Here is a 26842-nt window from a genome sequence, read left to right on the forward strand (position 1 = left end):
AGAGAGAATCAGATCTCTGTTCTTCTGCCTAGCGCCACTCCCCAGACAGATCCTCCAGCAGCTGAGCGCGGCATCCAAACACCTCGCCAGTCTGACATGACTCAGTAATTGGATTACCACCACTGACCTTTCAATGCTGGTAAAACATTTATTTGCTCTTTTTATCAAATGCAAAATACTTGCCCAGATTTTAGTAGCATGCACTTCTCTTTGGCTGAAAATTCAAGACAGGAGTTTTGAGTTTGAGGTATATATTGTGCTCTTTGTTTTCCCCCACAGAAACTAAAGACACTGTATGCTGAGCATCAACATCGGCTGTAAGGTAAAGATCCTAAAACCTCAAAACAAATAATTGAAACCTATGTTTTGTTTCTTTGTTTATGATACTTTTTTTGAGAAACTTTTGTTACTTTTTGCTTTCTAAACCTAATGTCTTGGAATTTTCTTCTGCTTAGTTGTTGCAGTTTGATATTTTCTAAGATTTTGCAACATATAACATCATTAGTCTTGAAAAACTCTTGCAGAATCTTTGTCGGTAGTGTTCACTCTCGTCTTAGTTCATTAAATTTTGATACACAGAGAAAAAGACAATATCCTCACTTAATTTAAAAACCAGTGCAGAATGGTGTGGTGTTGAGACAAGCTTTTGTTTCATTGCTTAATAGATGAAGAAAGAAGCTACAAATATAACTCCTGATGCTTTTCACTCACTGAATATAACTATATTAGCCACAGACCTCTGATACTGCTTGCAAACACAGATTTATTACAAATCACTTTTTTGACACATTCTGAAACTCTTATGTGTTGATGACTTTCATGCAATTTTGGAGTATTTGAATCTGTTATTGGTGCTTTATTTCTAAATGTGTATTAAGCATTGGTACCTACTCTTATAGCTTCTTTTTGTCTTATTAATCCTCTTTCTGAGATGACTTTTTTATTATTCCACATGATGCGGCTTAAGGAGATGCTTCACTGTTTTGTTGGTTGCACGGTAACCAAGTCCTTGAGTCTTAAATCACAAAACACGAATACAAAAGCCCTTCATATAAAACAATACACTTAAACAATCAGTTAGCTTCTTTTTCAGTCTGATTTGATGTAGTATAGAACATGACAATAGTTGATGATCAACAGTTCATTGTCTGTCAGATTGAGGAAATACATATATCAGGTCTTCCTTATACTTTGCCAGAAATTAAGATGAAAATTTTAAGTTATTGAAGAGTTTGTTTCCTGTTCCTTTCTGCAGGATCATCGACCTGACACTAAAGAATGACAGGTGCTGTTTGGATTTTCCTCATATGCTGTCTACTTCAAGGTAAGCTGTTCAACATGTACTAGCCTGTTGGCAGTCTTTTGGTCATTAGTCTTAAATTATATTTTCAGTATTTTTTTGCCTTTAATTTGAGAGAGCAGAAAAGTGGATAGTGCAGGAGAAGTGTTGTGCTTTGAAATGACTCCTAGCCCCAGTACAATGCGAGTGCATGACAAAACCATCAGGACATACCTGCCTTAATCAGTGTTCCTGTTGAGCATTTTTAGCACCAATTACAACAAAAATCATCTCAATGCCTCATCCATAAGGACTCTGGACTATACTTGTTTGATGATAAAAATGTTCTCTGCCACAACTGGGATTCAGTTTTTCTGAAGTATTTAAGACAAAATGTGTATTTGACCACATTAGAGGTGTACTGGTTTAAAACAACCCCACACATCTTGCTAAAATATTTTTGTTTACCTTGTTTAGTCCTTATTCTTCACCATTCTTTCTCCTCCAGGTAGCTTATGCCAGCAGTGGGATGCCTTCATGCCCCAGGCAGTGGATGGTCTAAGTGGATCCTGCGTGACCATCCCCTGCAGCTTCAGCCTGCCCTCAGGTTGGGACCAGTACCTGGATGAGTCTTGCAGAGCCATATGGAAGAGAGGCAGCTGGAGTCGGACGCAGGTGTTCGATTCCGGCCTCACTGGAGTGAACGCGGGGTTAAACATCCTGCAGGGAAACCTGACGGGGACCCTAAGTGAGAAAGACTGCACCACCGTCTTCAACAACCTGCCATCCAACCATTACGACAACTACTACTTCAGGCTGCAGTGTGACAACGATCTGAAGTTCAACTTCCAAACAAGTGTCCTTATCACTGCTCAAGGTTTGTTCACATACTCAAACATAGCCTTGGTGTCATTTTTAGTCTTTTTCACCATGTTCTCATTGTTTTTATTCCTCAGATTCAATGCCCAGACCTGCCATCACTCCATCCAGGCTGGAGGTAGAAGAAGGAGGTCAAGCGAGGCTCAACTGCTCAGCTTTATCACCCTGTCTCTCCCTTCCTCCCACACTGAAATGGTCCCCACGTTTAGGCGACACTGAGGAGCATATGGAAGGCAATATTGTGACCTCTGTTATGACCTTCAATGCTTCTTACCACCAAGACGGACAGAGGATCTCCTGCAGTGTGCTCTACAACCGACAGGCAGGCAACAGTGACCTCCAGTACGAACAAAGTTTGACCCTCCACGTTCTTTGTAAGTTTGTTTCTGGTTTTTGAATTCTTTTGTATGTAAGGGCTTGTTTAAGATCACGCTCTCCTGTTTCGCATGATATGATTGTATTATTACAGTTTATATGGGGTATGTGTGTGAGGTTCTTTACGCTGCTTTGGCCTAATTAGCTTTGGCTGTGAGAAGAATAGTTCTACCACTACACGTCTGGTAAAAGTCTGATAAAAGTCTGATAAAAGACTGATAAATTGTGCTAACAATTATGATTCGTCATAGTCTTGTCACACCCTGTAGGTTCTATTTACCATACCACAAACCATGTTATCACATTTATTGCCTGGCCGCTAACTCGATATACAAGCATGTTGGTGAAAAAACAAACAAAAAAAAAAAAACATCAATTAAAAGATCATTGTATTGGTAAAAATTATCTATGGATATTCTTTTTTTAAAAATCAGCCTGGTGAGGTCAAGTCAACAATAAACTTTACCCATTCAGCTCTCCTTAGTCTGTGAGCATGGTGGTTTACACATTACACTGTATAATAAATGGACATAGTCTCTGTGACATCACCCATCTGTTACTGAACCTGAAGAGTTTTGGAGCAAAGTGGCTGACACGTGGCTATATTGGTAATGGGGTGGGCTTTAAGTCTCCACACCAACAGCTACAGGTCGCCTGTCAGTCATATGAGCTGAGCTGTGGCCCTGATAGAGCGAACTTGTCATCTTAATATCTTCTAAACCAATGAGTTAAAAAAAAATCACCCCCTACAGTGTGTGCCATTAGCGAAATTAGCGATTCAGATGGGAGACATTTTATACCAGGCTGTAAACACATGAAACTCCAGGTATTAGCCTCAAGCAGACACTTGAGAAACTTCAGATTTAAGCACTTTGGCATTGTCTCATATTTTTAGACAGGAAGTAGCTGACATACTTTTAAAGTAAACGAAATGTCACAACTGTCCAGTATAAAACTTACTATGTTGTTTAGCCTGCCAAAGCAGCTTGCTGGCTACATTGTTACTGCCGCCAAGGAGGTTATGTTTTTGGGAGAGATGGTCCGAGAACAACATAACTCAAAAAGTTACCAGTAGATCTTGATAAAATTTTCAGGAAATGTTTGAAATGAGATAAGAAAGAATTGATTAAATTTTGGAGGTGATCCGGATCACCATCTGGATCCAGAATTTTTTTAGAGGGTTCTTTATCATTGTGAAATAGGGCCACTTTCACCATATGTGTATCTAACTCTACAATAAATGGTCGGACTGCTCCTTTGCAAAACACTTCAAGACAAGGTCACCATAATTTCTGACAGATGTAAAGGTACCATCCAGACACTGGCAATATTCTGGACACTAAGATCCAGAATATGACATATCTAATGGGTCATCATAATTGTCAACACTGTCAGGTTTTGTACAAACCTGAAAATCAAACCAAATTGTAGCAGACAGTCTGCTGAAAGGGAGTATAACGTTAAAGTAGGACTTAAGTGTTGCATGACAATCACAATATGCTTGGTGGAGGTCTGCACTCTGGGTGCTTTTCTAGTTTAACATTGTGATGCTAACAGAAGCTAAGGGCTTTACCTCAACTCACTGTCTATGGTGTCAACAAAAAAGTTAACCTCACTAAACTCTTTTCAGCAGATTGATTTGACATGATGTGATCAGTCTGGCAGTGAAAGTCAATAACTGTCATCAAGGGGTTTCAACCAATCAGAATTAAGCATCTTGCACACCTGGTATATCAGTAATACAGCCCAGTATTAATGTTACTTCACTTATTACGGATCACTTACAGTTTTATATATTTTATGACCAACATATTTATATTTAGCTTGACTGATAAAGTCATTCACTGCAAAAAAAATGAAATCTTATCAAGTGTTTTTGTCTTATTATACTTGATTTGAGATACTTCCAACAAATCAGTCCAGAACAGTGTCTTATTTAAAGTTATTTTAAGGAAAAATGAGGTCTGAATTGCTTGTAACAAGTAAAAAAGTACTGCCAATGGAATAAGCACAATTTGCTCAAAAATTTGCTTGAAACTAGAATGTCGTCTCAATACGAGTAACTTTTCTCTTGTTCTATTTGCAGATTTTTTTTCATGTTACAAACAATTCAAACCTCAATTTTGTCTTGTAATAACTTGCAACAAGAAATTTTTCTGGACTGGTCAGGTGAATGTGGCTAATAGTAAGTCTGGAAAGATATTTTCCACTGAAAATAAGACAAAATCTCTTGATAAGATTTCAGTTTTTTCCAGTTATATGTGCTTTATAAACATTGATAAACCTATAGTAGATGGTCTTGAGTGAGCAGGTGGTTATGCAAATTAGAATCTAAACAGGGTGAGCCAAACCCTTAAGTGAAATAAAGTTTATCACCCTACATGACCGCCTGCTCACTATACATTACCATTATGTTGTGTTGTATGACTTTGATGCTTTGTTGCTTTATTAGCTCTGCTTAGCGTAGCACAAAGACTGAATGTGTGAAACAGCTCCCTTCCCTCTACCTGAAAACAAAGAGACTCCACCTTCCAGCACCCTTAAAGCTCATTAACATGTTAAAGATTATCTCATATGTCTTTGTTTAATCTGAGTATCCACCTGGTGACTACAAGATTCTTGGAAGCAACTTTACATGATGAAGAAATGATTGGCACATAATCTAACACCGTAAACAGTCAGCTGTAACATGACAACATGGAAGGTGTGGATTTAACCCTTTTAGACAGAGCCAGGCTGACAGGTTGCTTTTTCTGCTGTCTTTGTTCTCAGCTAATCATCTCCTGGCTGAAGCGCTATATCAAGTGTTTTGGTGCCTCTTTGTTCAAACTGTTTTCAGAGAAGCAGACTGAGATTACAGCAATTAGAGTTCGGGCCTGGCAGACAGACAGCATTAGCAAGTAGTTAATGAATCTTGTGAAGCATTTAGATGCTCAGGTGCTACTAGAGACAAAGAAATACTACAACAGAGTGGATTTTGGACTTTTGAAAGTGAACTAATGTTTGTTAAAACTTTTTTCAAACATAGTCAAGAAATCTGTTTTTCCATTTATCTAAATGTCTGTTTAATTTTTGAATTGTCTTCCAGATCCTCCAGATAATACCTCAGTCCTGTACTCTGATCCTGTAAAAGAGGGCAGCTCTGTGACTCTGACCTGCGACACCAGTGCAAACCCAGCTGCTGACAGCTACACCTGGTACAAAGTGGTGGAGGATGAGGTGATAGAAGTCGGTGCGAAAAAGATGCTTTCTACTATGGCCTCAGAAGCTGACAGCCAATTTTTCTGCCAAGTCAGCAACAGAGTTGGATCCCAGAACTCATCCATCATTGAGATCGACGTGCAGTGTAAGTCAGACTGAAGCAGACACACAGAGGTTGAATATTGTGCACTAACACAGACTAAACCATTACTTGTGTTTCTTTTTCAAGTTGCTCCCAAAGAAACCACGGTCGTCATAAGCCCTTCTGGGCCTGTACTGGAAGGCAGCTCTATTACTCTGACCTGCAGCAGCCGTTCAAACCCACCTGTGACCAACTACACCTGGCACAAAGACGATGAGGAGGACAAAGAGCTTGGATCGACTCTGAGTATACAACATGTCGACACAAGCCACGACGGGAGCTACCACTGTGCTGCAAAAAATGAGCTGGGAGAGGAAACATCAGCAGATCTACAGCTGGACGTCCAGTGTGAGTTCATTTTATTCAGTGTTGTCACTGTTTCAGATTACAAACAATACAGCTGTATTTTGTCATGTTTCTACTCGCTGAATGTGCCTACAGCTGTGGTCACCCAAACATGGTCTGCTGCCAAGACGGTCACAGGCAACGCTTCGGTGTCTGCACCCAGGACAGTAACACATTGTCAAATAGCGTGACAACAGCCTAATCTTTTCTGTGTCAGGGGTCCGTCATGACTGAGCTCTGTTGTGTCCTCATGTGTGCCAGTGGTAATTTATGTGTAGATGTTCTGTTTGGTTTGTCCTAATGAAGATGATGTTTCTAACCACGGAGAGGGATGGTTGACTCAGTTTGCTGAAAGATAGAAGCAGTACAGTCTAAGATTTCCCAGCTTGTCACAGACATTTGTTTTTTTGTGAGTTTCTTAAGTACACTATGACAACTTTATAAGTGATCTGGAAAAAGTCTAATTCTTATATATTTGCCTGTTTAGAATCCACTGTTTATAATGAGACTATCAGCGCCAAAATTGGTTGTTTCTAAATGTCTTTTCTTGGTAGCGTGTTTGGGTTCAATTTTCCCAGAGCTCAAATCGATTTACGGTACTTAGACCGAAAGTTGCTATTTCAATACTATGAATCAACATCTGCCCTTTTTCTTTGCTGAAAAGAATTTCTTTGATTAATTTTATAGTAAGTGGACAGTGAAGCTGAAATGACAAAATAATGGACGTCGAGGAGAAGAAAGCTAAACAGGAGAGTGATAGAGCACGAGCTAAAACACGGGCTAAGCTGTTTGTGATAATGTCCATTCCAGCCCACAGTCAGCAGTTATTCTGCAGTGGTCTGTTCAGACTTGAGAGTCTATCAATAAAATGAAGAGTGAGGTTACGTCATAGACTGTAAAAAAATTGGACATCATCATGCTCAGCTCAAAGTGTGGTCGCCGGAAACACTGCTCCCCCTGGTGACTAGATGCAGTTTAGGTTAAAAAAAATCTATCTCCCCAGTCATTCCATATGGGCTGTGGTAAAACTTTAAAAAATTATACACCTCGTATAAATGTTTCTCATATCTGATTGTTGTCATGATTTGAATATATTATTTGGCTGTCTTGTATTCCAGTTCTGTTTTTTCTGAAAAGTCTTGTTTTCATTAGTTATAAGAGGTTAAAAATAAGGCTTTACGTCATGTTTAATGATAATTGACAGCTGCCGTTCTTGTATATTTTTGGGGGGGATTGTAAAATATGTCAGGAGGGAGAGCCAAGAAGAGATTAGACTCTCGGAAGAAAAAAAAGATTATTGTTTTTGTCACCCGGCTCCACTCAGATTCTCCCAGAGTCCCTCACAGTCTTTACTGCGCAGACTCTGGCTGCACAACAGCTCCCAATGGCACCTGTGACAGGGTTATTTTGGCTTCAAAACCACACAATGGTAAATGGCAGAGCCACACTGTCCACTCAATATACAGTCTATGGGTAACGTTAGCTCTGCTTGGTGAGGTTGGAGTTGGTAGATGAGCACTTGTAGGGCACAACCAGGATTCGTTATCATTACTCGTTACAGGCATGTCTCAGAGCACTGGCCTGTGAGTAACACTGAACTGATTGTCTGCTCACCCTCTGGACACTAAACTACAAACTGAGTTTACAAAGTTTGATTGTTGTTATTCAAACAAAAGCACTTAACAACTACAAAAAAACCCTGCTTTGTTTCCTGCAAAACATGTTGAACAAAGAAAAGAAGTGTTAAAAATAAGATCTGCTCTCCGATGCATTTATAAACCAATTAAAGGCAATGAATCAACAAACTGCAACAGCTGATAAAAGCTGAACCAATGATCACTTCTTAGAAAAAAAGATGTAATGCTGGGCTTATAGACGCTGTTTTTCTGTTTCTTCAGATCCACCCAAAAACACCTCTGTTTTCATTGACCCCTCTGGTCCAGTGTTGGACAGCACCTCTGTAACTCTGACCTGCACAAGCATTGCCAATCCTGCAGATATAAACTTCACCTGGTTCAAAGTGTCTGGGAGAAAAAAAAAAGAGATTGTGAGCTCAGAGCCAGACTTCACCTTCAATGCGACCAAATTGTCTGATGACCGGTTTTACTGCGAAGCTCGAAACATCCATGGAGCTGAAAACTCGGAGCATGCCACCATCGATGTCACATGTAAGACACTTTTCCTTTTCTCTTTCTTGCATTTTTTTGCCAAAAAAGTTCAACCACACGTCCATAATTTGCCGGTTTCCTCATTAGTTTCTGCAGAGATCCTGTCATCCTCCCGCTGCGTGAAGGTTTTCTCCCAGATCCGTTGTTCCTGCGACAGCCAGGGGAACCCCACTCCCTCCTTGGTTTGGGAATTGGCTGGGGTTCCTGTTAATCACACCGCCGACATCCCGATCAGAGAATCTCCCCTTGGGAGCCATGGGAAGACGAGCCTCATCACCCTGTACAGTCTGAGCGACGACTTCCCGCCTCTTATCTGCCTCAGCCTCAACTCTCTGGGCTCTGATCGGTTTGCATTCAACGTGTCCTCCAGCGAGCTGCAACTTGGTGAGTGTGTAACACGCTATTTAAAGCTTTTCAAGATAATAAATGTCCTCTCTCTGGTTTCACTGACTGTTATGGAAACTTTACAGGCCTCCATACTTTCTCTCTTTTGATCGGATCTGCAGTGGGAGCAGCAGGAATGCTCTTGGTGTGTGTCCCACTGGTGCTTTTCCTGGTCAGGTGAGATTATGAAAACTTAAAATCTCCTGACTCTTTTCATGCTGACTGAGGGGTGACTTCAACAGTTGGTTATGCGCAGTATTGCAGTCAAAAATGAAGACAACCTGGGGTGCAGATGGCCTAGTGGGTGGCCCGGGTTTGAGTCCAGCCTGCGGCCTGTGTCCCGCATGTCACTCCTCACTCTTGCCCCCTTTCCTGCTCTATCCACTGTCTTCCAAAAAGCTAGAAAGAAATCACCAAGAAGAAGAAGAAAAAAGTGAGGACAACCATTGGACCCTTTTTTTTTTGTAAACACTTGTTGTTTCTTTTGGTTGTAGAAAAAGAAAGGACGGCTTTTTATCGGACAGAGGATTTGTGGAAACTTCCGGCTTAATGGGTAACAATGAGGTGAGTTCACAACCCTGCACAACACCACATGTATGTAAGCAAAAAACTTACAGATGATAGGACAGAGCCAACAAAGCTAATATGTAAAGCTTTTCTCAGATGAAAGCAGTCTATATGAGTCTGACTTAATGCCACTTACAGTGTTTTTGTCACATCTTGGTGAAGCTCTTTTAGGACGGTTATTTTCTCCATTATGAACAAAAATCTTGATTTCTCCTGTACCTAAAAGGTAACGTTGACACATTAGTTTAACTTTAAACCAGCATATTTTCCAGGATGATTTCTCTGAACACCAGTTGTAATCTAATGAGGGATCATTAGTAAGGAGATAACAACCTCCTTGGCAGAGCAAGGTGGAGTATCTGCCAGCTGTGGATGAGATTTAAAGTTTTACAGCAGTGGGGTGCTGTTTCATTATTGGGCTGAGACATCCTGTTGATATCACCTGTGGAACAGCAGGCCAAGTGGTCCTCCTTTCAGGAGAGGGTACCAGGGAGTTTGCTCAGCTATAGCTCCTCCAGTACTGAAGGAGACGTGGATTCAGTTGATGGGATGGGAGTTTGCTTATTCAGTCTACGTGTTTGGACTTGATGAGGGCCCACGGTGCTTACCCACAGGGAGTCCTGTCCTAATAAGGTATTACCAGGTCAGTGCTGCACGCCATCCAGGCCATGGTTGACTAAAGTTAGGATCACCAGTAAAAGTGTCAACACATTCCTGGTAAGACTCCACCGGGGCTGTGGTGTGTTACTATGACTCAGTTTGAGATTTGTATCCAGGGGTTTTCAAAGCGAAGCTGGGAGGGTGTTTCCTGGTTTTGGGACTTTAACATTTCCTGTCTGCTTTCAAATAAAAACAACTGTAACTTTCTTTATGGCGCCTTCAAAACGTTGGTTTACAAAGTCTATCAAAAGAGAAGAGTGAAAAAAAGTTAAACAGGCATTTAAACAGACCAACAGCACAAGAGCCGTCGCCATAGACAGAGACCCTGAGGACCACAAGAAGTAAATAAAAGATAGAAGTTGTGGTAAAAATAATAGAAGCTGAAAGTTAAGATTACATAAGATAAGACAATATTTTAATTCATACCAAATCTGGAAAATTTACAGAATTGCAGTTGCAAAAGACAGTGAAATTTAAATGGTGCAAATAAAACTACAACAAAAATATATAAAAAGGTAGAATAATATAATGAAATATAATTAATGTAACAAAAAAATATGTACAGAACAATTTAATCACAATAAATATTTACCATTTAAGATACAGGTATGAAATGTATACAGGTTTATTACACTGCAAGGGTAAAAACTATACAGAACCGTATAATGTAAACAATAAGGATAGTAATAAGGAAACTAACAAATAAATAAGGATTTTTTTTTATTTTGATGATAATCAAAAGTCGGAATAAATTATTTAGTTAGAAAAAAAGAATGAAAATAATTAGATATACAGGAACAGGATAAATCACAGACATAAAATGTTGAAGACAATAAAAATATTTGCTAATTGAATAATTTAAAATAGTTAGAATACATAAAAATCCTTAAAAAAAACAGAAATGGGATAAGAATGCTCTAAGAAGATGATGGTTTTGAGGGTTCTTACAAACTGTGGCCTCAAAGCCACTATAGACTTTATAAACAAAGGTGGTTTTGGATAAGTTTCTGCATTTCCAGGTCTGAACCATTAGCTGTTGCTGTAAAATGGTGGAAGGGGGACACCAACCTGAACTTCAAGTATCCCAGGGTCTTGTCCACATGTCAGTGTGAAGAGGATCCGGTTGGGATCTTTCTTTTGATTAAATTTTTCTTACCTCTGGTCTTCACAGTGGTTCCCTCCTCCTGCTGTTGGGTTTTCGTTCACTGTGCGGAAAATTTGGGTTTATGCCTCTTGGTTGATTTTATTGTGGGCAGTTAAATTTCTGGCTTTCTTTTTTTCTTTGTTTTCTTGGACTTTTCTTGTTCAAGCACTTTGTAAACCACTGTTTTTTAAGGTGCTATATAAAAAAGTTATTGATAGTCAGAAGTAGAGATTAGAGAAATTTTAAGATCCAAAAAGGAAGAACCCTCCCAGCTTTGTATCATCCAAAATGTTTCACTGAAGCTGTCTGCGTGAGACCAGGCTTTTGATTTAACAGATGATCTATGTTGAAACCCTGACCTAAGGTCATGAGCTTTGGGTCGTGACCAAAAGATTAAGATTACGGATGCATGAGTTTCCTCTGCAGGGTTACTGTGCCCAGCCTCAGATTGAGAGGAAGCTTTGAGAGGAGCAGCTTTTTTTAAACGGTTCATGCATCGATTTGTCATAACTTCGAGGTTAGTCTATCTGGTAAAGACCTCGAGCTTGCTGGAGGAATTACATATCCAATCTGGTCAGCACTTGGGATCCCCAGGAGGACCTGACTATATTACAGGGCAGAAGGACATCTGGGCTAACTTGCTTCCAGACAGAAGCATTCTCTATTTCTAAAGACAATCTTTGTTTTCCTTCAGACCAACTCTCTACAAGTGGATGTGATTTACGTCAACAATGCCATCATAGAAGAAGGAGGACTAGTGAAGGAGAACCCCATCCTCTACGCCAATATGGACCACAGTAAACCCAAAGCCATCACTGAGGATCAGCCAGGGGAAGGAGAGGTCAGAGGCCTGGCCTCCAAGACGACGGAGTATGCAGTGATTCGTCCAAACTCAGAGGAAAACAGAGGAGGGGACGCCAAGGAAGAACAGACAGTCGCTGACGGTAATGTGGGACAAGCAAATGACACTGAGGGTCTCATAGCACAGGTCAGTGACACGGAGAAGTGAAAACAGGACTCTGGATTGTACTGCTCCATCCTGTCCTGTCCTCTCCTGGTTTTCAGCTGAGCAGCACAACCGTTTGGAGTCTGCAGCAGTACAGGTAGAAACTGCAGGTAACTTATTTAAAGAGACTGGCGCCACACTCTTGTAGCTAGTAGTTTGACGTTTTTCCACTTTGATTTTTAATAATTCTTTACCTTTACCCACAAAAAATACAACTTACAAAGCAGGTAAATTAAAGAACCATACAGAGGATTTAAAGAACAGTTAGCTCATCAAACTGACCTCTGCATATCATAGAAGAAACGTTAACTTGTCCTCTCCCAAGTTTCAAAACTGACGTCTCACAGTTCCTTCTGTTTTATAATTCTTAACCTTTTTTTCCTTTATTTGCAAATAAGATATTTCTTTAAAAAGCTCCCGTGAGGAGTTTGTAACACTGATGTTTCTTCAGAAAAACAAATACAAATGTGTTTTTTATTGTCTGAATCAGCTGAAAAACTCCTCATAAGCATATTTAAATCTGTAAATAAAGCAGGATAATACAAATAAGATAGGATTATAAAAAAAAAAACACTATTTGCATAAGTACAGGCCCGAATCAGTTAAGTGATATCAAAATGTACACAAGCACAAAACAAATGGCATATTATGATTTCAAAGCTTTTTACAGCATCCTCTGAGCATTTATCCACACAGTATTTCTTTTAGCAATCAAGGTTTAGATCAAATCAATATTAGACCTCACCTTTACATGTCTGTACGATATTTAACCTAATGTTTGATTCTGAGCATGGTTTCATGAAGAGAAGAATATTCTGGTCAGATTTTGACCTGAGAGTACTGGGTCCCCTCTTCACTGGAGGTGCTGGAAGTGCTGGAAGTGCTGGAGCTGTCGCTGTTTGCTCGCTGATGTCCAGGCTTCGGCTTGAAGTTCACTTGGGAATAATTGATCTCTACTTCATCCTCACTGGTGTCTGAGTCGTAGCTCGGTGGGTTTGGAGGTTTAGCCATTTGTGCTGTCTTTAAGTTCTCGTAGTCCTCCTGGTTTTCCTGCTCAGGTTAGAAGACAAACAGAAGGAGATCATTTCTGGGTTGGATGCATGGGAATGCTCAGATTAAGACATGACTGATGCTTGTGAGGATGTAGTGTGAACAGGAAGCATCTTGCTACAGTATTAACAACACATTAATGTATCCTCACATATAACATATGCACAGTTTAGACCAAATGTTCATAAGACATAAAACAAAATAGCTGTAACATGACGCTATGATGTAATAAATAACATGACATGAAGACAAAGTGATTAACAAGCTTCTGACCTTTTTAGGTGTCTTGTTCTTAGACACTACAGCATACACAGCATTCTCTTCTGCCCGTTTGTTCCTGGAGAATAAAGATCATAAAGTAAACATGCAATTTATCATACCTGATGTTGTGGTTTTTTATAAATGAACTAGATTCTCACTTTTGCTTTTCCTTATTCTTAAAGTTTATAGACGCGTAGTTCAGAGAATCGTCCTGTGTGTGTCGAGCTTTCTGTTTGACTGGCATCTCTCCAGAAGGACCCTGAGCAGATGCAGACAGAAGACATCAGTGAATGTACAGTAGCAACTGAATCAGTTCATTCATGCCTTAAATGGAAGCTGAGTGGTCGTCCGGTGATTCATTGCTCCACAATACTGAACACTAAGTGATCAGTGTGTACAGAGCGACAGCGCAGCGAGCAGAGCAACAGCTTGATCATTGAACAACATCCGTCTGTATAAATTAGAGCTGATGCTGAATTTAAAGGACTGAGGCCATTTGTAGTGTGGGGAACTTAAAACTTTTATATGTCATCCTGAAACAAATCCTCAAAAAGTGATTTGCTCGAATATTACGGGTACAGCTACACTGCTTGGTTTGAAATCTAAGATGATACCTCGTGGGGCTTTAGGGTTTAATTATAACTCGTGTTTTTATTTAGATACCAACCTTTCTAATAAGATTAAAACTAATGTATCATTAAAACATAACCAAAACTAACCCTTATGGGTCTGTTTGAGACCGCGCTCCTTATTTTAATGCAAAAACAGCAAAATGCTGCTTTTCTCAGCTTTGCATTTGCAGTTAAAAATAAGGCTGCTTTCAAAAAAAAGAATTGTTTTACCAACTGACAAAATTAAAAGTTGCAAGAAAATTTCATCTTGATTCATTGACCATAACAAACCCTCCCTGCCTGGTTGGTTTATGCCCAGATCTTTTCACTACTTTACACAACTTTTGGTTTTAAAATCTCCACTTTGAGCCAAATTTGAACTGAAGTTAAAAATATCTGATTTTTTTCTTAGACTTTGATTTAAAGATGTTTTGCAGATCTGAAAATGTTCTTATCACATGTAATTGTGTAAAAATGATGGATTGCCCTTGTAATAAAGGCTAATATGTAATTGTATGATATGACATGGTGTTTTGTTTGTTTGTTTGTTTGTTTGTTTAAATGTCTTTAAATAGCATTACCAATGCTGCTTAGAGGTCAGTGAAAACGGATTCAATCAGTTTGAAAGTCATTCATAAACCTTGCGTTTATCGAAAATTGTTCAAAGACTTCACATCAAATGTTGAAACTGAAAATTCTTTTTTTGTACAATGTACAATATGTGTCTTGTTTATCTTGGAAAAGTTTGCTACTGCTAGAAATATCAACAATCTGGAAGAATTTCCCCTCGAGGGCTTTAGAAAGGAAGAGCGGGAGAGGATTTACCACCCTGTCAAAGACTCACTGAGTGAGTAGTTCAACAGTTTTTGAATAAAGTTCATTGGCGTGAAGTTGCAAATGATAAGGAGATTTCAGCCAAAGAAAAAAATACTCCAAGATTTAGATGATCTGGAGAAATATACGTGGAAAGTCAGATGTGACTCTGTAGTGGGAGTCACTGCATGGGCTCACTAAACAGTGTTTCCCATTATTTAAACTGAGGTAAATGTAATTGAACCCAATTTCGACACTCTTTTTGGAAACCATGGACCCTTGTTAGTACAGGGACAACTTTATATAAGTGTGTAAAGAGTCTGAGTTGTTAAAGGAAGAGGTGATGCACTGATAAAAATGCCCCTGTCCCAACCATAGACTGCAAAATAAATGGACGTCCGCTTGCTCAAAGTGAGGTCTTCACAAGAACTGCTCCCCCTGGTGACTGGCTGTAGTATAGGTTAGTAAATCCGGCTTTCCAGCCATTCCAGATGGGCTGTGGTCAAACTTTAAAAAATTAATACTCCTTGTAGTAATGTTTCTCACATTCGATTGTTGCGGTGATTTGAAGATATCATTTGGCTGTCTTGTATTTGAGTCCTCTTTGTCTGAAAAGTTTTGTCTTCGTTAGTTAGACGAGGTTTAACACGAGACTCTACGTAAAGTTTAACAATAATTGACAGCTGTCGTTCTCGTGTATTTTTTGTGTGCATGTCGGAAGGTAGAGTCAAGAAGTGATTAGACTCTCGGAAGAAAAAAAAAAATTATTATTTTTGTCACCCAGCTCCACTCAGATTCTCCCAGAATCCCTCATTGTCTCTGCTGCGCAGACTCTGGCAGCAATTGCTGCCAATGGCTGCGCCTGTGACGGGGGTGCAATGATAAATGGTGGAGCCACACTGTCCACTCTATATACAGTCAATGGTCCCAACTTTCTGAATGCTGTTGCTGGCATTGAATTCAAAATGGGAACACCCCTTTCTCTAAAAAATACCATTTTGTGGTAATTTGAATTGATAATTTTAATTAAATGCAGGATTTAGAGTTATTTCAAATCACTTAACTCTACATCTTCCCATCTGGTGTAGATTTGGAGTAATAATTTTATCTTACTGAGGTTGTTCTTACAAATTTCTCACCTGTTGTCCTGCAGGCAGATTCACAGTGTAGTATACAGCGACAGAGCTGGATGCCGGTCTGTGGAACAACAAATGTGATAAGAATAAAAACCAAGCTCTACGCCTGACCTTAATTAAAGACGAGGGAAGCCCTCAATGTGTCATTATTGTCTGAAGGATCATAAATGGAAGCTTTGACTCCACCATGAGCCTCCAGCTCACTGTCTCGCTGACACACTGTGTGCCTTGTCCTGTGAGGGAATGTGTGTGTCTCTGGTCTATTACGTGTTGTCTGGACGAGGTTGCCGTCGGTATTGGCCGTTGGGGTGGGGTGGTTGGTCTGTTAGGAGGTCATCTCTGCTCCTGAAAGGCTCCGCCATGGTGGGCTCGTTCCTTCTACCGATGCTATTCCACCAGCTCTGAATCAGTTTCCACAAACACAAACATTCTGAGTTAATATCAGTTATTCAAGATGTTATTTTTTTTCTGAATTTGTTCAACACGGTGCAAAAAAGGTTTCATCACCAGAGAGCCAAAAGAGGAAGGTGTGTTTGAGTTCCTTCGTTGAATGGATTTTTTCCTTCTGTGTCTAAAAACATGAATGAGTGATGTTTATCCATGTCATATCGGTCATAAAGTGCAAACATTTTGATATAAAACAAAACTTTTTATAAATTTACCTGTAAACAATGAGAAATAGTAGAACTACAAGCATCATCAAAAGGAAGAAGATGATCAAGATCTTCACGAAGCTTCCTGTTGGAGGAGAAGAAAACTTTAGGAAATGATTCTTAGATTGTTGTTTGTCTCTAACTGATGGGATGTTATCAAATGAAGAAGAAAGTGTTTAGATGTGCTGCCTTAATTTCACTCACTGTCAACAAACATTTGGACGGGCTCAGATGATTTCTGATTGATTTCGTTTTTTGCGATGCAGTGGTAGTCTCCTGGTTGGTCAGAGTAAACTGTAAGTGTCTGAGATTTAGACACTTCTTCATGTGTCTCCTGAGTCTTCTTGAACCAAAAGAACTCTTTGACTTTAGGATAGCCATCACTGGTGCAACTCAGTGTCACAGCGCTCCTTCCATTGGGCAGCTTCTGCTCCGCTCCTCTAATGATCTTTGTCAGCTTTGGAGCATCTAACCAGGACAGGTAAGAAGGAGGAATGTGAACAAAATGAGTACAAATGTTTCTTACTTTGGTTTCCCTCTTCAAGTTAACTGATCTTTACAAACAGTCTATCCTTACAGTACATCTTTTCTCCATCATGAGTGCTTAATTAACTTACACCTGACTTGTATTTCAACTTGCTGTGATTTTCCACTCCCCATCTCATTCCTGGCTGTACAGCTGTACAATCCACTGTCAGAGGGGCTGGCAGACTTCACAGTCACATTCTGAGTATCCCCGACGCTTTCAGTCTTCCCATCTTTTGTCTTCGTCCAACTGAAAGACTTCACAGGTGGGTAGGAGAGGGCACTGCACAGCAGCTTCAGCTGTGTGTTTTCATTAACATCTTTGGGCTGATATTTCGCAATCACATCTTTGGGACGATCTGCAAAAGAAATCAGGTTTTAATATTACTGCTTGTGACGGTCTGAGCACCATCACTTGAAAACTGGTTATGGGATGGATTTATATGGCTAGATTTGTGGTTACAGTGATCTGTGTAATATAAATTCACGATATAATCCGTATTCTAATGCTATATCACCCTTAAACATGTCGTAAAAGAAAAATTATATCTGAGGCTGGCTTTTTTGGTTGTGGTGCATTAAGTCACCTTTAAGTCTCAACAAAAACAAATAGTAAAGACATCTAAAATAAATCTTTATTTACATGTATGCATATATTTATATATTTATATTTTTATGGTACTTTGTGGCCTATTCTTTTGTTTTTTACTTGAAAAGTGGCAGAGATGATCAGAAACAGGAAAGGGAGTGAGGAATAAAATGCAGTTAAAGGCCTAACTTGAGCCTCTGTAAAAGTTCATGTACTTAGTTTTTCTTCTCTAGTTTTAGCAGCTGATATATTCTGGGGCTTTATCTGCAATAATGAATCATATTTCCTTAGCTACTTATATGTTATAATACATAAAAAAACATAAAACAAAACCTAAACATCTAAAAAATGTTCAGTGAATTATATGTCCAAATTTCTCTTAAAGGGACTGTGGACTTTCTGTTTGAAGTGGATTGCAGCAACACCTTTGGCCCAGAGTCCCGTGCACACTGTTGTGAAGACAAGACTCTTAACAAGGTGTGTGTTTGTTTTGAAAATAAATAGAGAACAGATCTTCTTTTTAACTCAACTTTCTTTGTTTACTGGATACAATAAGACAAGGTAAGGTATTTATCAGTACAGTTAAGAAGCCCTACGGTTTAAAACGTGACAACAAGCAAACTTTGTAAGTTTGTGCAGGAGTTCAGAGGCCTGCTAAGTGTAGCGCTACTCATAGCCTGGTTAGAGAATCCTCGTTATGTCCTACAATGTAACTCCATTCTTCATTTTATTGATAGACTCTCAAGTTTGAACAGACCACTGCAGAATAACTGCTTCATGTGGGTTGGAATGAACATTATCACATTTAGCTCGTGTTTTAGCCTGTAGCCCATGCTCTATCACTCTCCTTTTTTCTGTCTGACAGTTAGACTCCTGTGTCCACCATCACTACAAAATTAATCACAGAAAAAGTTTTCAGTAAAGAAAAACTAAACTTTGTCAGCTGGCGTGGTGTTATCATGGAGACTTCAACACGCTGTAAATGTTCAACATTCTCCTGTCTGACCTGATCAGAAAGCTGAGAAATAGCATTTAGAAATAACCTTTATTGGCACTGATTATCTCATTTTAATATCTGGATTACTATTGGGTACATTAAAGAAGGGAGACTTCAATGGTCTGTCGTCAATGGGTTGATGAGAAGTTTTGACCAATCAGGATCAAGCATATTGTACATCTGAAAGATGTTTAAGAAAGCCAGGGAATAACATGATTTCATCAGACTGAAGTGCCCATCATATGAAAAGATGTCTTCGACAAAAGCTGAAGTTTCTGATAAGAAAAAAGACAATATAACTCACATTTCACCACCAACTTTTTGCTCTCCACACTTTTTCTTGAACCAATGCTGTTGGTGGCTTCACAGGTGTATAAGCCGACGTCAGCTGACGTTGCATTAAACCTGTAAATGAGCTTGTTGGGCTCCCACTGAGCATCACTGTGACTATAAACCACTTCTGGAGGATTTGATCCGGACTTCCTTTTCAAGGTGAGCTGAGATGGTGGGGCGCTTTCTACGGTGCAGCTGATGGTTGTGGGCTGACCCTCGTTAACCAAGTCCTCCATCGAGAGAAGTGGGGCAGTGGGAGGGTCTGTAGAGAGGAAGCAGATGTGATGATGGATCATTTGTAAAATGATGATGTTACAAAAACAGCACTTGTTGTCAAGGGAATTAACTGATCACTTTCTGACTGTGTTGCATGGAGAATCTCTTATATGTCTGTTAGCTATGAGGCTACAATAAACATCAGGTAAGAAGGTCTATCTGAATAGGAACACCATGATGTGAGTTAACCATTGTCAAGTTAAATCATAGAATAGACTGCAAAAACTTCAAGTTTTCATTTCAACTCTGGATTTTATGGTACTTTGTAGAGTCGCAGCCTGCCTGGAAACAGCTCAGTGTTTTGTTTTTTTTTCCACTAAGTTAATGAATCAATCCAACAGGATCCAACTGTCTGATCTCCAAAGTAACGTACTAATAGTTTCAGGCTGGCTGTTAATCTTTTTACAAAGAAATGGTCTCTTAACATCCGGCTTTCAAATGGATATTAATTTTATTTAACATCAGTTTAACTGATATAAAAGAAAATGCACAGTCATGCTTATAAGATCCAAAATCAGAACTGTGAGACAAAAGGTTAAAATGTGAGAAAAAAGCCATAACAATGAAATGCCAGGTTAAATTAAAGGTCCCATACTATGCAAAAATCACTTTATTGAGTCTTTTGGTGAAATCTGAGGGTCTTTGGCTTTCCTCCCAGCCCACAAAATGTGATATTTAATAACAAAACCTGTACTAATTAGCGCTTGTGAATGTAAAATTCTGACCTGAAACAAGATGTTTGGATTTTGGGGATTTGCTGACGTCAGCGATTAGACTACAGTTCATTTATCAAGGAAATGTGCCAGCTACACTCTGTAAAACTGTGCATGTGTGTGCTAGTCACTTCACGGTTGACTGCTTTTCCAACTTTGGACAGTACAACAGAGGGCTAGCGAATAGACTGGTCCTGAATCCAGGCGCATTACCAACCATCCACCAACAAACCTCAAAACCCTGGAAATGTGAGTATTTGCTGTGTGCTGTGGAGCAGATGTAAGAGCTTTTCCTCAGTGTTCCCCCTGTCTCTGTGTTAGCTTCAGGATGCTAACTTTAGCTGTGGTTAGCCTGTTGTTTTAGCCTGTAATGTTACGGTAAATGAGCTTCGCTGTTTTCTAAACATTGTTCAGTGACGCAGAAGAGCGGGGCAGTATCAGCAGTGGCTCATTTACGTATGAAGGCCGCGCCCACCTAATCAGACCATTCTGAACAGAGGGGCCATGAGAGCCTGGAAACAATGCTGCTGTGCTTGATTTATTAGCTTTTTGGGCCAAAACATGCTACTACCATTTAATGAAGACATCAATGATCCTTATTAAACTACAGAAAATGAGCAGAATATGGGACCTTCAATGAGGTTGTCAAAGTAAAGAGATAAAAAAAAACTGTAATAATGGCATAAAAAGTCTTAATTTGCAGAACAGCCAGCTTTCCTTGGAATTCTTCTTGATTTCATTGTTTATGGGGAAAATTGGCCTCTGTATTAAATTTTATAAACAAGAGTAACAAAGATAATGTTTATACTTTATGTAAGAGTTCAGGAATAGAAAACTAAGGGACCACAGGAATACTTACAGAGTACTTGAATGCACACCGGATCACTTCTGTCTCCTGTTCCAATGTTGTTAGTTGCGTTACACACGTAGCATGCTTCATCTGTTCTTTGTACGTTCTCCAAATACAGGCTGTCTCCAGACTCCCGTGATGAGCTGTCAATCTGTTTATTTCTGTCTGTGTTGTAGATGTACCAGGAGAAGTGTGAGGGAGTTGGGTAGGCATCAGTTGTACATCTGAAGGTAAGATGATCACCAACTTTCACTTTTGGATTATTTTCAGAGGTGGAAATTTTCGTCCGCCTCGGCCTGTCTGAAAGAAGGACATAACTCTCAGTATGCTGTTATACATTAAACAGAATACAGCTGTATTTACTTTCTCTCTGGCGTCATCAAAAAAAAATATAAACAAGACAGACTTACATCTAACTTCAATTCGCTGTTGTGCTGATTCTCCAGTACCCGCAGAGTTACTGGCTTTACAAGTGTAAAAGCCCTTGTCTTCAGGAGTGACACTTTCAACAACAAAGGTCCGGCTCCTTGCTCCGTATATCGGTTTATCATCTCTGAACCAGAAATAGTTTTTGGCTTCAGGCTTGCTTCTGATCACAGTGCAGGTTAAAGTCATTCTCTCTCCTTTGGTAACTTCACGAGCTGATGAAGTCACCTCAACCTTAGGTGGATCTGAAACAGGATTTGTTCATTATTGTTGTGCAGAGTCTATCTATCTATTAAAAATCATAGAGAATAAAAAAAAAAAGTACTCACAATCCACATCAATACTGATCCAGCGTGACTTTGAACTGCTGAGTTTGTTCTTAGCTTCACAGCGGTAGCGTCCACTCTGTGAGGCATTTATTGAGGCAAACTTCAACTCTGCTCCCTCATATGTTTTTGTATCATTTACAAACCAGGTAAAGGTCGGGGTTGGATTTCCATTGGCATCACACTTGAGAGTCACAGATTTTCCTTCCTTGATTGTTGATCCTTGAGGATTCATCACAGCTGACACACCTCTGGGAGCATCTGACCAGCAGATAAATACATGTTTCAATGAAATCTGTATACAAACAACCTGCACCTGAGCAACAGTAGATCTCTTTGTGACTGTCACACATGTACTAAATACTTGGTAAGTTAAGAGAAACATTATGGTTTGGGTTGGAATGGATATGCTTGTCTCACTAAAAAAAAAAACTGTGTGTGTTCAGTTGGGTACAAAAGTGATGCTGTGGCTCTTGTTTCATATGAGCTCTGAGACTGGATCAGACTGGATCAGATTTTAAAAATAGGTTATTCAAAATCAAAAAAGGGCTGATAAATCTTTCTAGAAAACAAAATCTATCATTTGTTTCTGGGTGAAATACCCACTGTGTGTGTTGGGCCAAAGTTTTTTGGGAGGACTTGGGTTTAATTTAAGAAAAGCTGATTTTGTCTAAGTTATCTGGACAAAATATAATAAAACATGTAAATATGTCAACAATTAATCCCTCAAAAATAGTTTTGACATTAAAAAACGTAATTCTGTATATTCCTCTTAAAGCTGTGGTCTACAATTTGGAAGCTTGGTAATTATTCATAACACTGTTTATGAGGCCGTCATGGTCCGATAGTCTGATCTATTCAATATGAAAAACGAAAAGAGCTAAAAAAAAATCTATTCAGCTGCAAAACGGCATAATAATTGACCAATCTGATCCACTGTTCCCCTCATTTCAGGTTTGTGCGTGAGCCCATCCAATCCCCTGTCTCCCCTGCTCCACAGCGCCCCGCCTTGTCCTTCCACACTACCCCTCTCACGTCAGCTAGCTGCTCAGCTACTGAAGCGTCATGGAGCCGGAAAAGACCAAAACCAGGAAGCTGTTACTGTTACCCTCCACAGCAAAGGAATTTGGGACTGAAGACTGACACAGAGGCAGTTGAATTTCTGTTGAACAGGTAAATACTTTGTTAACTACAGTTGGCAGTGTCAACTGAATTTCTCTGGTTAGTCTGAGCCTAACCAGGCTAATAACTGAACGTTGCCGATTGGAACAGGTATAAAGGCTGTGTCAATAGATTTTAGCATAAGTTAGCCAAGCATCTTTAGTATTGTAAACTGAGCTGGTGAAGACACACTGAGAAAGGTAAAGCACCGCCCACAGTCGGCTCTGCTCTGATCCGCTGGCAGTGGCAACGCCAGACCTGCTTCGCCCGCTAATTTATGGTTTTAATCGTGCCAGTCCAATTGAAAAAGCTACCACCGTGTGTTACAAGAGGGATGACCGTTGTGTTTGTTACTTTTTCTGCCAGCCAGCTTCTTGCTCTGCCGTTGGGGGCGTGTTGTTTGGAGGCAAGGTAGGGCGATATGGCAGGATCTTGGAACAAGGACCCCTCTGCAGCATACAGAGATCGTTCTTCTAGGCTGAACACGACTTCACTTTTCATTCTGACTAGACTAGACTTGCATCATGTAGTAAACATGTTTTCAGTTCAGTCTGTCAAACGTAACTAGAGATGTTTTGACCTTTTATTTAAAAAAAAACTTTCTGATGTGCTTTTAATTTTTTTTTCTTTTTCATTCTAAAAATTAGCATATTCCGTTAGTACAATTGGCAGACCCAGTAAATAACAGCAACATGTGCATGAATTTCTCTCCCCCATAACTTTTCAGATTAGTAACAGTGTTGTGGTTTGTGGTTGCTCTGACGCATTTATCTCCTCTCAGCTCTTTGTGTTTGTTAACATCACCAGATTTCTGGTTCCTCCCTTATTTTTTTCTCTGTTGTTGACAAGTTGTGTATTAACCATATTAATATCTAAAGTAATCATCATATCCTCCATGATGTTTACTGGCTCTTCAAGGAACTTTACTACAGTGTCAACAGGAAGAGGTGGAATCATAAACTCTTTCAACATGCTGTCAATTAATCTGGTGTGTTTGACCAATCAGCAAGAAAGCTGAGTAAAAAAAAAAAAAAACTACCCAAACAGTTTGAGATTCTGTATCATAAGAGATTTAGTCAGTGAGAGGGCTCTGAACTTAACGGTGATGGTGCATCAATGTAAAACAGGACTCAACTCTCCAGTCGTGAACTTACAGTGGACGGTCAAACTGGTTTTCCGAATCAAAGAGAGGTCACGGTTGCTGCTGGTTTGACATGAAACTTCTTTCCCATCATCCTGCCAGGTCACCGTGAAACTACTGCTGATGCTTTTCTGTTTTTTGTCATCTTGTGAAGACTGACTTAAGGACTGTTGTGTTGTTCCTTTAATCTGGAGATCTGAAGAGCATGAACTTAGGGTGGAGCATTTGAGGGTTATCGTATTGAAGTCGTTTACAGCAGCAGGCTTCTCAAAAGTGATGGGGCATGGGTTGTCTGAAAGGAAAATGAGACAGTGTGAGCAGGCGTATCAGGTTGAAACCACAGAGTTCAGTGAAGATGTGACCTTTTCGGACTTGCTTTTGTGTTCTTGGTAAATACAAATAGTTCATTGTGGAGTAAAATGTGCTGTACTGAAATCTATCCTGAGATATTTTGATCAAAGCGAGGTTAACCGTGCTCCATAAGACCAGACTGCACAAAACCACACAGATAAAGCACATGATCTTAATGTCAATGTACAAATACTGATTTTGATCTTGTGATCAAAGCTTTAATCAAAATAATCTAATGTTACAAATGTTACATACACTTATAGGCCACTTTATTAGGCACACCTGTCCAACTGCTCATCAACGCAAATTTCTTATCAGTCAATCACATGGCAGCAACTCAATGCATTTCAGCATCAGAATGGGGAAGACAGATGATTAAAGTGACTTTGAACGTGGCATGGCTGTTGGTGACAAACGGGCTGTTGGTGACAGACGGGCTGGTCTGAGTATTTCAGAAACTGCTGATCAACTGGGATTTTAACCAACAACCATCTCTAGGGTTTACAGAGAATGGTCCCAAAAAGAGAAAATATCCAGTGAGCAGCAGTTCTGTGGGCCAAAACGCCTTGTTGATGCCAGAGGTCAGAGGAGAATGGACAGACTGCTTGGAGCTGATAGAAAGGCAACAGTAACTCTAATAACAAATGGTTACAACTAAGGTCTGCAGGAGAGCATCTCTGAACGCACAACACGTCCAACCTTGAGGCAGATGGGCTACAGCAGCAGAAGACCACACCAGGTGACCTCCTGTCAGCTAAGAACAGGAAACTGAGGCTACAATTCACACAGCAACACCAAAACTGGACAATAGAAGATTGGAAAAATGTTGCCTGGTCTGATGAGTCTGGATTTCTGCTCCACATTCAGATGGTAGGGTCAGACTTTGGCATCAACAACATGAAAGCATGGATCCATCCTGCCTTGTATCAACGGTTCAGGCTGGTGGTGGTGGTGTAATGGTGTGGGGGATGTCTTCTTGGCTCACTTTGGGCCCCTTAGCACCAACTGAGCATGGTTTAAAGTCCACAGCCTACCTGAGTATTGTTGCTGACCATGTCCATCCCTTTATGAGCACAGTGTACCCATCTTCTGATGGCTACTTCCAGCAAGATAACGCTCCATGTCATAAAGTTGGAATCATCTCAGACTGGTTTCTTCAACATGACAATGAGTTCCCTGTACTCAAATGTCCTCCACAGTCCCCAGATCTCAATCCAATAGAGCACCTTTGGGATGTGGTGGAACGGGAGATTCTCATCATGGATGTGCAGCCGACAAATCTGCAGCCACTGTGTGATGCTATCATGTCAATATGGACCAAACTCTCTGAGGAATGTTTCCAGTACCTTGTTGAATCTATGCCGCGAAGGATTTAGGCAGTTCTGAAGTGCCAGCCCGGTACTAGAAAGGTGTGCCTAATAAAGTGGCCGGTGAGCGTATTTATGAAAATTAATCATACATAATAAATTTATTAATTTATTCACAAAACCTCACTTGAATTTCAATGCCTTAACAATAAAGTAAAGTGTGTCTTTGATATTTTTAAGAATCTTTTTCATTATTTGGACTTTTTTTTTACTCACCTATTACATTCAGCGTTATATTTGGGTTAGTCATCCATTTCTCTTTACCTCTTAAATATCTGAAAGCATAGATCCCGCTGTCAGATTTGTTGAGGTTGCAGAGTTTAACACTGCACGTTGGCTTTTCTTGGCCATTTCGCCAACTTGTTGATAGAGAGCCGGTATATTCCACTCTGCCTTCATAGCCCTGACTAACACTGCGTTCTGTGGTGTTTGAACTGTAAATAACTGTGCCTTCGAATCTTGTTTTGTTATATTCTGCATCCTTCATCCAGAACCAGTGTGCACCGACAGTTTGAACATAGCCAGTGCCACTGCACTTGAGTTCAGCGCAGGACCCCTCTACAGCATACAGAAGGAGTCCTTCTAGGTCGAAGCGAATGCCATAGGATGATTCTGTGGAGTGTAAAACAATTGAGTCAGGTTTCATTGCAACTTTGATAGAAAGTAAAAACCATTCTGGTTTTCTCAGTCAACTCCTACCTTTCAGCAGACCAAGAAACAGCAACAGCAGGACGGTCTGTGCTGTCATCTTCAGGTAACTCTCTACACTGATGAAAGAAACAGAGATACTTTACAGAAGTAATGTCAGTGCGGCTGTTAGCAAGAAGGTTATTTTTCACATTTTCAATGCAAAGCAGGCACTAAGGTTGTCTTCTTCCTCTTTATTTTTTGTTTTTCTGTCACAGTTGATCACATTTTATTCCTCTTTTCAAGCTGTTCGGAATCCCCAACTTAAAAAAAAATCAGCCGTCCTACAGTGCTTAACACATTTATTAGACCACCTGTCATACACCATTCATTTTGAACAGGAGTGATGAATATCAAAGTGAATTCATATTTTTTTATTAAGATTTAATCAAGAAAATTGAAATAAAACAACCACTATTTTTTATT

At 39.8% G+C, this 26842-nt stretch overlaps 2 protein-coding genes across 2 annotated transcripts; one reads left to right on the plus strand and one right to left on the minus strand.

Annotated features, from left to right (window-relative positions):
• Nucleotides 1–2: 2 nt before the first annotated feature.
• Nucleotides 3–12655, plus strand: LOC141800726 (myelin-associated glycoprotein-like). The gene is made up of 12 exons (XM_074683477.1): nt 3–139; nt 280–322; nt 1256–1324; nt 1788–2156; nt 2236–2532; nt 5622–5879; nt 5964–6224; nt 8120–8389; nt 8477–8773; nt 8860–8950; nt 9268–9337; nt 11839–12655. Exons 3-12 carry the CDS (start codon nt 1279–1281, stop codon nt 12151–12153), a joined length of 2274 nt encoding a protein of 757 aa, XP_074539578.1. The 5' UTR covers nt 3–139; nt 280–322; nt 1256–1278; the 3' UTR covers nt 12154–12655.
• A 314-nt stretch (nt 12656–12969) lies between these two features.
• LOC141801222 (B-cell receptor CD22) lies at nt 12970–26477 on the minus strand. Its single transcript, XM_074684196.1, has 16 exons — nt 26429–26477; nt 25946–26341; nt 24025–24303; nt 21713–21970; nt 21368–21628; nt 20967–21257; nt 19090–19380; nt 17292–17558; nt 16879–17142; nt 16684–16759; nt 16529–16592; nt 16289–16422; nt 16025–16082; nt 13620–13720; nt 13474–13537; nt 12970–13200 (listed from the first exon to the last, which is right to left on the minus strand). Exons 1-16 carry the CDS (start codon nt 26475–26477, stop codon nt 12970–12972), a joined length of 3084 nt encoding a protein of 1027 aa, XP_074540297.1.
• Nucleotides 26478–26842: the final 365 nt, after the last annotated feature.

The sequence above is a fragment of the Halichoeres trimaculatus genome, unplaced genomic scaffold (genome assembly GCF_033239565.1).
Source record: "Halichoeres trimaculatus isolate MK-OKI-2021-1 unplaced genomic scaffold, fHalTri1.1 fHalTri1_scaffold_12, whole genome shotgun sequence".
NCBI lineage: Eukaryota > Metazoa > Chordata > Actinopteri > Labriformes > Labridae > Halichoeres > Halichoeres trimaculatus.